We start from the raw sequence: 12,247 nt of genomic DNA on the forward strand, positions 1-12,247 counted from the left end.
AAATCATTCTGGCCAAAATGGTGAAACCCCATCTCCACTAAAAATACAAAAAATAGCTGGGCGTGGTGGTGTGCGCCTGTAGTCCCAGCTACTCAGGAGGCTGAAGCAGGAGAATCACTCGAACCCAGGAAGCAGAGGTTGCAGTGGGCTGAGATCATGCTACTCACTCCAGCCTGGTGAAAGAGCGAGACTCCGACTCAAAAAAAGAAAAAAAAAGATGCCAAAGTAAAGACTTTTTCAGACAAACAAAAGCATAAAGAATCCATCACATACAGAGGAGGGGGAATAAAGAAAGGTTGGCTAATGCATATAAACATACAGTTAGTTAGAAGGAATAAATTCTGTCATTTGATAACATGGTAGGGTGACTATATAGTTAACAATATATTGTATATCTCAAAATAGCTAGAAGAGGCCGGGCGCGGTGGCTCACGCCTGTAATCCCAGCACTTTGGGAGGCCAAGGAGGGCGGGATCACCTGAGGTTGGGAGTTCGAGACCAGCTTACTAACATGGAGAAACCCTGTGTCTACTAAAAATACAAAAGTAGCTGGGTGTGATGGCACATGCCTGTAATCCCAGCTACTTGGGAGGCTGAGGCAGGAGAATTGCTTGAACCCAGGATGCGGAGGTTGCAGTGAGCTGAGATCACGCCATTGCACTCTAGCCTGGGCAACAAGAGCAAAACTACGTCTCAAAAAAAATTTAAAAAAAGCTAGAAGAGACTTTTTTTTTTTGGAGACAGGGTCTTGCTCTCTCATCCAGGCTAGAGTGCACTGACATGATCACGGCTCACTGCAGCCTCGACCTCCTGGGCTCAAGCAATCCTCCTACCTCAGCCTCTCAAGTAGCTGGGATCACAGGTGGCTGCCACCACATCTGTGTAATTTTTGTACTTTTTGTAGAGGTAGGGTTTTGCCTTGTTGCCCAGGATGGTCTTGAACTCCTGGGCTCAGGCAATCCACCAGCCTCAGCCTCCCAAAGTGCTGGGATTACAGGTGTGAGCCAACACGCTCGGCTTTTTTTTTTTTTCCCTCTGAAACAGGGTCTTGGACTGTCGCCCAGGCTAGTGTGAAGGGGCATGAACAAAGCTGACTGTAGGCAGCCTCAATCTCCTGGACTCAAGCAATCTCATCATCTCAGCTTCCTGAAACACTGGGACCACAAGTGCATGCCACAATACCTGGCTAATTTTTTAAATTTCCTGTAGAGACAGGATCTTGCATTGTTGTCCAGGCTGGTCTCAAACTCCTGGGCTCAAGCAATTCTCCTGCCTTGATCTCCCAAAGTGCTGGAATTCCAGGCATTATCTACCATGCCCAGCCTGTAAGAGAAGACTTGAAATGTTTCCAGCACAAATAAATAATAAATGTTCAAGGTGGTGAATATCCTAAATACCTGGATTCGAGCACGATATATTGTATGTATGTATCAAAATGTCACATGTATCCCATAAATATGTACAAATTATGTATCCAAAAAAAATTTTTTTAAGAATCTATTACCAGCAGATCATCATCACAGAAAAAAATGTTAAAGGCAGTCCTTCACACAGAAACAAAATTATACTGAATAGAAATATTGGCTGGGCATGGTGGCTTATGCCTGTAATCCCAGCACTTTGGGAGGCCCTGGCAGGCGATCACTTGGGGCCACGAGTTCGAAACCAGTCTCGCCAACACAGCAAACTTCATCTCTACTAAAAATACAAAAAAAAAAAGAAATTAGCCAGGTGTAGTGGCACATGCCTGTAATCCCAGCTATTTTGCAGGCTGAGGCACAAGAATCGCTTGAACTCAGGAGGTGGAGGCAGTAGTGAGCCAAGATTGTACCATTGCACTCCAGACTGGGCGACAGAGCAAGGCTCTGTCTCAAAAAAAAAAAAAAAAAAAAAAAAAAAAGTATGCAAAGAAATGAAGAGCACTGGAAATGGTACTACATGGGTAAATATGAGACTTTTTATTATTTAAAAATCTTTAAAAGATCACTGCTTGTTTAAACAAAATAATATAGTATATGGCTGATAAGAGGATAAGTAAAATATATGACAATAAAAGCATAAAAGTTGGGTGGAGAAATGGAATTAGATTCTTATAAGGTTCTTATACTACATGGGAAGTGGTATAATATCACTTAAAGGTGTATACTCTGGCAAGTTAAAGATGTATACCATAAGCTGAGCACAGTGGCTCACATGTAATTCCAGCACTTCAGGAGGCTGAGGAGGGCAGATCACCTGAGGTCAGAAGTTCGAGACCAGCCTGGCCAACATGGGGAAACCCCATTTCTACTAAAAATACAAAAATAAGCCGGGCATGGTGATGCATGCCTGTAATCCCAGTTACTTGGGAAGCTGAGGCAGGAGAATCACTCGAACCTGGGAGGCGGAGGTTGTAGTGAGCCAAGATTGCACACTGCACTCCAGCCTGGGTGACAGAGCGAGACTCAGTCTCGGAAAACAAAACAAAACAAAAATAGATGTACACTATAAATCATAAAGCAATCACTGAAATAATAAATCAAGGGAAAAGAATCATAAAATTTGCTCAACTAATTCAAAAGAAGGGAGAAAAAAGGGAACTAAGGAACAGACAGGTCAAACAGAAAACCAACAGAAAGATGAGAAACTCAAACCTAACCATATCAACAATCATGTTAAATGTAACTATCCAAACATCTCGATTAAAAGGCATAATTAGGTTAGATAAAAAAAGACCCAACCATATGCTGCCAACAATATAAACCCACTTCAAATATAAAAACACAAGTAGATTTAAAAGATGGGAATATATATATCCTGCTAACACTAATCAAATGAAAGTGGCAATGGCTATATTAATATCAAAGTAGATTCCAAAGCAAAGATTATTACCAGGGAGAAAGGTATCATTTCAAAATGATAAAGGAGTCAATTCATCAAAAAGAAATAATCCTAAAGGTTTAGACAACCAATGACAGAGCTTCAAAATATATGAAGCAAATACTGATAGAAGTTCAAAAGAAAATAGACAAAACCCACAATTACAGTGAGAAACTTCAACACTCTTCTCTGAATACTTGATGAAAACAACCAGACAGAAATTCATTAAGGACAGAGAAGACTTGAACAACACTAACAAGCAACTCGTCCTAATTGACATTTTTCAAACACTTAACCCACCAAGAGCAGAATATATATTCCTTTCAAGTGCATAAAGGAAATTTATCAAGATAAAACATCTCTGGACCATCAAACAAATTTCATTAACTTTTAAATAATTCGGGTCACAAAAAATAATGTTTTCTAACTACAATGGAATTGAATTTGAAATCAATAACCAAAAGGTATCTGAATAATCTACAAATATTTGAAGTTAAAGAACAGACTTGTATATAACCCATGGATTAAAAAACTCAAAAGGAAAGTTAGAAAGTATTTTGGAAATAAATGAAAATGAAAATACAAAATATCCTAAGTTGTGAGATGCTAGTTAGGGGAAAATTTTTATCACTAAATGCCTATAGTAGAAAGAAGAACAGTTTCAAATCAATAACCACAGTTTACCATTTATGAAACTACAAAAAGAGCAAATTAAACTAAACTAAGCAGAAGAAAGAAAATAACAAAGACTGCTGGGCATGATAACTCATGCCTGTAATCCCGGCATTTTGGGAGGCCGAGGCATGTGGATCACTTGAGGTCAGGAGTTTGAGACCAGCCTGGCCAGCATGGTAAAACCTCGACTCTACTAAAAATACAAAAATGAGCCAGGCGGGGTGGCGCACGCCTGTAGTCCCAGCTACTCGGAAGGCTGAGGCGGAGAATCGCTGGAACCCGGGAGGCAGAGGTTGCAGTGAGGCAAGATTGTGCCATTGTACTCCAGCCTGGGTGACAAGAGCGAAACTCTGTCTCCTACCTCCTGCCTACAAAAATAAAAAAGAAAATAGCAAAAACCAAAGCAGATATCAAGGAACCTAAACACACACACACACACACACACACACACACACACACACAGAAAAATCAATAAAACTAAAAGATGGTTCTTTAGAAGATCAATAAAAGTGCTAAGACTCTAGTCAGGCTGATCAGGAAAAGAAAGACAAATTATCAGACAAGAAATGAGAAAGATAACATTACCATGGGTCCTACTACATATATACATACACACACACATTTGAGAGTCCCGCTCTGTTGCCCAGGCTGGAGTACAGTGGCATAATCTCAGCTTACTGCAACTTCTGCCTCCTGGGTTCAAGTGATTCTCCTGCCTCAGCCTCCCTAGTAGCTGGGACTACAAGCATGAGCCACAAGGTCCGGCTACTTTAGTATTTTTAGTTCAGACAGGATTTCAGCATGTTGGTCAGGCTGGTCTCCAACTCCTGACCTCAAGTGATCCACCCGCCTTGCCCTCCCAAGTGCTGGGATTACAGGCATGAGCCACTACGCTCGGACATGAATCCTATAATATTAAAAGGATAATAAGAGAGTATAATGAATAATTTATACCTATAAATTTGACAACTTAGATGAAATCTTCTGTTTATATCAACAGAAACAAAAGCATTCAATAAATCCAACATCCATTCCTGATATTGGATTCCTGGGAATTCTATTCCTGGGAAACCCTCAGCCAACCAGGAATACAATGAAATTCTCTAAACCTGATAAAGGGCATCTACAAAAAACGTACAGTTAGTATCATACTATACAGTGAAAAAAATCAATCGATTGCTTTACTCCTAGGATCAAGAACAAGATGAGACTGCCCACTCTCATTACTTCTAGTCTATGTCATACTGGAGGTTCTAGTCACTTCAGTAAGGCAAGAAAAAGAAACAAAAGGCATCCAGATTGGAAAGGAAGAAGTAAAACTATATTTGTAGACTGATTCTCTATGAAAAATATCCAAAAGAATCTACAAAAAACTAACAGAACTTGCTGGGCACTGTAGCTCACACCTGTAATCCCAGGACTTTGGGAGGCCGAGGCGGGTGGATCACGAGGTCAGGAGTTCAAGACCAGCCTTACCAACATGGTGAAACCCCGTCTCTAGTACAAACACAAAAATCAGCCAGCCTTCATGGTGCGTGCCTATAATCCCAACCACTCAGTAGGCTGAGGCAGGAGAATTGCTTGAACCTGGGAGGCGGAGGTTGCAGTGAGCCAAGATCATGCCACTGCACTCCAGCCTGGGCGACAGAGTGAGACTCTGTCTCAAAAAAATAAATAAATAACAGAACTAAGTCAGTTCAGCAGGTTTGTAGGCCATAAGCTCAATATACACAAATCAATGGTATTTCCCGATATGAGATCCAATCAGAAATAGATATAAAGGTAACATTTATAAAAGATCAAAGTAGAAAATATTTAGGGATAAGTCTGACAAAAGATGTGTAAGACCTGCACACTGAACTACAAAACACTGCTGAGAGAAATTAAAGAAGTCTTAAGTAGGTGGAGAAACGCCTTGTTCATGAATCAGTGTATTCAATATTATCAATTTTCCCAAACTGATCTATAGATTCAACATAATCCCAATCAAAATCCCAATAGGTTTTTTGGTGGTGGTGGTGGTGGGTTTTTAAGAAATTGACCACCTTTAAAAAAAAAAAAAAAGACAGAGTGTCAGTCACTGTGTCACCCAGGCTGGAGTGCAGTGATGCCATCACGGCTCATTGCAGTCTCGACCTTCCAGGCACACGTGATCCTCTCACCTCAGCCTCCCAGGTGGCTGGGATCCCAGGCACACACTACCAAGCTCAGCTTTTTTTCTTTTCCTTTTCCCTTTTTGGAGAGATGGGGTTTCAGCACGTTGTCCAAGCTCAAGCTGGTCTCAAACTCCTAGGCTCAAGCAATCTGCCCACCTCAGCCTCCCAAAGTGCTGGGATTACATGTGTGAGCCACCACACCAAGCTCAACAAATTTTAAAGTTCATATGGAAATGTAAAGGACCTGGCATTTGGGAAAAAAAAGAAACTTTGAAAAGGAAGAACAAAGCGGGAGGGACAACACTACTTGATTTCAAGATTTATTATAAAGTTACAGTAATCAAACACTGTGGTACTGGCACCAACGAAGATAAACAGATCACTGGAACAAAATAGAGTCCAGAAATAGGCCCACACATATTTCTGGAAAACTAAGTTTTGGCAAAAGTACAAAGGCAATTCAGTAAAGATAGTCTTTTTCAACAAACAGAGCTGCAACAACTGGATATCCAAATGCAAAAACATAAACTTCAAGCCACCTCATAACATAGCTTAAAACTCAAGATGAATCACAGAGCAAAATAGATCCTAAAACTATAAAACTTCTAGAAAAAAGCAAGAAGAAAATCTTTGTGAGCATGGGTTAGGCAAAGATTTTAGATACAAAATCAAAAAGCAAAAACCATAAAGAAAAAATTGACATATAGACAATAAAAATTAAGCATTTCTGCTTCTTCAAAGAAACTTCTTCAAAGAAAACTTTAAGAGAATGAAGAGACACTCCAAAGACTGGGAAAAAAAACTTTGCAAATCATGTGTCTGATAAATCTGTATCCAGAATATAAAGAACTTTCTTTTTCCTTTTTTGAGAGTCTCACTCTGTCACCCAGGCTGGGGTGCAGTTGCACAATCTCGGCTCACTACAAACTTCCACCTCCCAGGTTCAAGCAATTCTGCCGTCTCAGCCTCCTGAATAGCTGGATTACAGGTGTGTGCTACCACACCTGGTTATTTTTAGTAGAGACGGGGTTTCACCATGTTGGCTGGGCTGGTCTCGAACTCCTGACCTCAAGTGAGCCACCTGCCTCGGCCTTCCAAAGTGCAGAGATTACAGCCATGAGTCACTGTACCTGGCCTAAAGAACTTTCAAAACTGAATTAAGAAAGCAAAAAACTTAATTAAAAAACATGTAAAAGATTTAAACACAAACTCATCAAAGAAGTTATACAACGGCAAACAAGTACAATAAAAAGATATCTGAGGCCTGGCACAGTGGCTCACGCCCACCTGTAATCCCAACATTTTGGGAGGCCAAGGTGGGCCGATCACCTGAGTTCAGGATTTCAAGACCAGCCTGGCCAACACGGCAAAACCCCATCTCTACTAAAAGTACAAAAATTAGCCAGGCATGGTGGTACCCACCTGTAATCCCAGCTACTTGGAGGCTGAGGCAGGAGAATTGCTTGAACCCAGGAGGTGGAGGGTGAGGTGAGCTGAGATCTTGCCACTGCACACTGCACTCCAGCTTGGGAGACAGGGCAAGACTCCATCTCAAAAAAAAAAAAAAAAAGGAGATTTGGTATCAAGGAACTACTAATTATAACTAGTACACACTTAAGAGTGGCTGAGTGGCTGAAATTAAGACTGGCCATACTGATTGGTGCTGGTGGTGCATATGTGTAGGAACTGGAACTCTCATCACTGCTGGTGAGTATGTAAAATGGTGAAAAACAATTTGACCATCTCTTACAAAGCTAAATGTACAACTGCCATATGATCCGGACATTTCAATCCTAGGTATTTATCCAAGAGAAATAAAGCATAGGTCTTTCACAGCAGCTTTATTTGTAACAGCCAAGAACAACCCATATTTCCATCAACAGGTGAATGGATTTAAAAACTGTGAATAATGGCAGGTGCGATGGCTCACACCTATAATCCCAGCACTTTGGGAGGCTGAGGCAGGTGGATCATGAGGTCAGGAGTTCAAGACCAGCCTGACCAACATGGTGAAACCCTATCTCTACTAGAAATAAAAAAAAAAAAGACCGGGCGCAGTGGCTCATGCCAGTAATCCCAGCACTTTGGGAGGCTGAGGCAGGTGGATTGCCTGAGCTCAGGAGTTCAAAACCAGCCTGGACAACACAGTGAAACCCCGTCTCTACTAAAAAAAAAAAAAAAAAAAAAAAAAATTAGCCTGGCATGGTGGCGCGGCGCCTGTAATCCCAGCTACTCAAGAGGCTGAGGCAGTGGTTGCAGTGAGCCAAGATCACGCCTGGGTGACAGAGTGAGACTCCATCTCAAAAAAAACCCAGAAGAAATCAAACATAAAATGACCATACAGGATAATTCCATTTATATACTGTATAATCCCATTTATATAAAACCCTAGATAATGCAAACTAATCTAGGGTGACAGATTACTGGTTGCTCAGGAAAGGTGGGAGAGTGCAACTGGGATGGGAGAAAGATATTACAAAGGGGCATGAGAAAACTTTGGGAGGTTATACATACTTACATGTGTGTGTGTGTGTGTGTGTGTGTGTGTGTATATATATACACGCACATATTTTTTTTCTTTTTTTTTTTTTTCTGAGACGGAGTCTCACTCTGTTGCCCAGGCTGGAGTGCAGTAGCGTGATCTTGACTCACCACAACCTCCGCCTCTAGTGTTCACGCAATTCTCCTGCCTCAGCCTCCCAAGTAGCTGGGACTACAGGTGCGTGCCACTATGCCTGATTTTTAATAGAGAGGGGGTTTCACTGTGTTGGCCAGGTTGGTCTTGAATTCCTGACGTCGTGATCCGCCCACCTCAGCCTCCCAAAGTACTGGGATTACAGGCGTGAGCTACAGCACCCAGCTGATTATACATATATTATCCTGATTGTCACTATCTATATATTGGATATTTTAAATCTTTGTTATGATGGTTTCGTGAGATACACATATGTAAAAATTATTCAATTATGTACTTTAAATATGTGCAATTGACTATGTGCCAATTATACCTCAATAAAGCTGTCAGAATTATTTAACAATAAATAATATATTTTTAGCTAAATAAGCACTTATCTTTTTATTTTTACATCAAGAGGACAGAACTGTTAGCTTTAAAGTAAAACAAAACTAACATTTAGTCAATACCCACTACATGCCAAACATTATGTTAGCCAATTTACATGTGCTAATTTATAGTATCATTACCATTACTTGTAAAATGGGTGAGAGGGGGTAGGTAGAAAGGACAACAGCTTTAGAAACCAGACAAGGCTTTTTTTTCTGTTTTAAGAAAACCCTGACTTTAGTTTCTACAAATCAAGTATGTAATAATATCAATAAACATACCAGATTTAAATCTAAATCCTCAGAGTCAAGTTCTATAAATTTAACTTGGATTGTCCTACAGTGGGAACACATGCCAGGAAAAAAGTTTACAGCGGATATTTAAATTTTGATTATGTTCTCATACATATGGATGCACTGAATCCTCCTGTAAGTACCCTGAGTGAATGGCAGTTCTGTTTGGTCCCATATGAACTATGGGACCAAACAAAAATCAAAAGCCTGTGTAACTGGCAATACTCAATTACTCTGCAAACTAGTTTCCTCATTGTGTTTACCTTATTTAAAACCTGTACCTTCTTCCAAAAAAGACTGAAATTGGCTTTTCCATCTGCAAAATCGAATACCTGACTGGCAGACCTCTAAAAGACACTAGTTTTTGTCATTCTACTTTGTCTCATTCGTTTTCTTAGAAATTACATTAAGTGTATTTCAAACAAAATAACGAAAACAATAAAAGACTTGTTTTATTTTCAAACCAAGCAAGCTACGTCCTACAAAATACCTTGTATGTGTGACCTCTCTCTTAATTTATCTTTTAATTTTCCATGTCTCCCAGACGGAAAAAAACTCTATGCCAAAAAAGTATATATAAATAATTCCTTAACCATTCTATAAATAAAGTGTAACCCTTAATTTAGGAAATCTCAATACTTTATTGGAACTCAACTTCATAGCTGTGCCTAACCTACAGCTTATCCCAAGTAGGTGTCAAGCTCCATTAAGTGTTCAATTTCAAATTGCCATTACCTGTGGTCCCTCTCCTGCATTCACATATTAACTTTCTGTGTCCTATTCTCAGCTAAATCTTTATTTCAATGGCTTAATTCTCAAGTAGAATGAAAACAAAAAGATCACAATCTCCACTATATTTAGAAGCTTTATATTTTCTTGAAAACTGAGCTTTTTATAGCTCTAAACTGGATTAACTGCTTTCTTACTACTCCACTGGAATAAATACAATTTACTTGTGACAAAGATTAGCTGTCATAAATGTAGGAAGAGTAAAAAAAACAAACTAGAGACACAAATCTGGGTTCCAGTTCTGACTCAGCCTCCTAGTAGCTGGCTGACTACTTGATGTTTCCAAACTTCAGCTTTTTTGTTTGTAAAAAATGGAGAATAATAATACCTACCTATAGAGTTACTGCAAGGATTATCATAATTTACGTGAAATCACTGTAAACAGTAAAGCATCATAGAAATGGGTAATATTGGTGGTATCCTGGTGGTATGAGTAAACAGTAGACTAGAGAAACATGTACCTCAAATAAGGGACTTACTTTTTTCACTAAATAAACATCACTTTCCAAAACAAATACGCATCAGGAAGACAGCTCGAGATAAACTCTGAACTAGGATTCAGGCATCTGGATGAATGCATCTTCTTCAGCCAGGTCTACCATTAACTCTATGTATCAACACAGGCAAAACTTTCCTTTTCATCTCAAATGTCTTCATCTAAAAAATCCATTTATTGGACCAGAAGTTCCATAAGTATTATAACAACCCTTACCAGCCTACCAAATGACTAAGTATTCAAAAGAGTCGATTAACATTATATTCAAAACTTAGAGCACTGTTTGGTCTACCAGCAAAACAGAACTTAAGGGCAGACGACGGTACAAAAAAAATTTTTTTAATTAAATAAAAATAGAATTATATACAATTCTCGAGAAGCAAAGGATGAGATAAACTACCTATAATAGTTCTCCCTCTAAATGACTAGTGATGAACAAGGTGCATTAACAAAAGGGCGGGGCTCCTTCCCACAGCTTTTTGGGAACCACCCACTTCCCAAAGAGGTGTGACTGCTTCCTCCTTGTCTTCATCTGCCAAGAAACTTGAAAGATTAAGGTTTATATTGTCTGAGAAATGATTTTATTTTTCTTTTTACTTGGGTGGGGTTGGCAGTAGTCATCTGGCAAACATATCCCATAAACACCATTATCCACAATGCCAGGTCTCCCCGCAAAGTCTTAAAGATCTAAGTTTTTACAGTAATACCAATTTTAAAAAATGAATTCAGACTATTAACTCAAAATTAGATATTTCTGCGTTAACCGTAATTAGTGCTGCCAACTGCCAAGTTTTCGCTTCTCCGAATTATTCACCCTCCCGCGTCTCCGCAGAGGCTACGATTTGCCCTCTCCTGCACCGCGCCAGGTCCCGAGGGAGAGTCCGCAGGGGCTCCCAGGAAAGGGAAGGCCGGGCAACCCAGGCCTCGGCGCTGCCACCCCTTGCTCCTCACCGATGACGATGCGCAGGTGCTTGAGGCGAGTCAGTGCGTCCTTCTTGGTGTCCAGCACCTTCTGGGTGGACTTCTTCACGTCCCCGTGCGGCTTCTTGGAGAACATCCTGCCGCTGCCACTGCCACTGCCACTGCCACAGCCGGCTCCCAGCCGGGTCCCGGCGGCAGAAAGTGGAGGGAGTGGGCGGGGAGGAGACTAGCCGAAGCGCCTCATTAGCTCCTCAGCCTTGCGGGCCAGGGCAGAGCCGACTCCTCCCCGATCCAGACCAGGGCCGCCACCTCCACCAGCCTCGCGCCGCGGCTCCAAGGCACCTCCGGCCCCGGCTCCAATATGGCGGATCCCTCTCCCGGCCCTGCACGGAGCGAGATAGACCCGGGCGGGCCGCCTGCAGCCGCCGCTCGTCTCCAGCGGCCGCCGCTCGCCGCCACAGGCCGGGGCCCCGGACCCAGAGCCACGGAGGTGGAGCTCTCGGCGGCAGCAGCACAACTCTCTCCCTGAGGCCCCCTTAAGGTTGAAGCTGCTTTAGCAGCTTACACCCTGCAGAGGCCGAAACGGAGACGAGTGTGGTAGTGATGGGGTTTCACGACTCTGCCGTCGGTGGCGAACGGTGTCCGTGGCAACCGCCTTCTGACGTCAAGGGTTCTTGACGTCATGCCAGCATGAGATCACCCGTGGCACTCCCCGCCTTGGTTTCCTGTGTAAGCAGCCAAAGGAGAATCTCAAGAAAGGCAAGGAAGGTAGTTACTGCGTGCTCCATTGTAAGCAAAATGATAGTAATAAGAAAAGAGAAGTAATCTTTATTAAATATGTCCATGATTTATCTTTGAAAATGTGCATAAGTTGTTGTGGCCACCAGATCCTCTAGCAGAAAGATAAACGAAGCTACAGTTGGGCAATTTATTCTGTCCTAAATCTATTACTAATAATATTTCCTGCACTATGTATGTGATTTTTTTCATATTT

The 12,247-nt window shown here is 41.3% G+C and overlaps 1 protein-coding gene across 1 annotated transcript in view; it reads right to left on the minus strand.

Annotated features, from left to right (window-relative positions):
• The window catches only part of RALGAPA1 (Ral GTPase activating protein, alpha subunit 1 (catalytic)), a gene marked incomplete at its 3' end in the record, with an annotated part of 204,163 nt that extends 192,159 nt beyond the window's left edge, over window positions 1-12,004 (minus strand). The window contains exon 1 of the mRNA XM_011999193.1: window positions 11,284-12,004. Within this exon, the coding sequence (XP_011854583.1) occupies window positions 11,284-11,389 (106 nt within the window). The remainder of the gene's footprint in view (window positions 1-11,283) is intronic.
• Between the last annotated feature and the right edge of the window lie 243 nt (window positions 12,005-12,247).

This window comes from Mandrillus leucophaeus, unplaced genomic scaffold, assembly GCF_000951045.1.
Source record: "Mandrillus leucophaeus isolate KB7577 unplaced genomic scaffold, Mleu.le_1.0 Scaffold587, whole genome shotgun sequence".
Taxonomy (NCBI): domain Eukaryota; kingdom Metazoa; phylum Chordata; class Mammalia; order Primates; family Cercopithecidae; genus Mandrillus; species Mandrillus leucophaeus.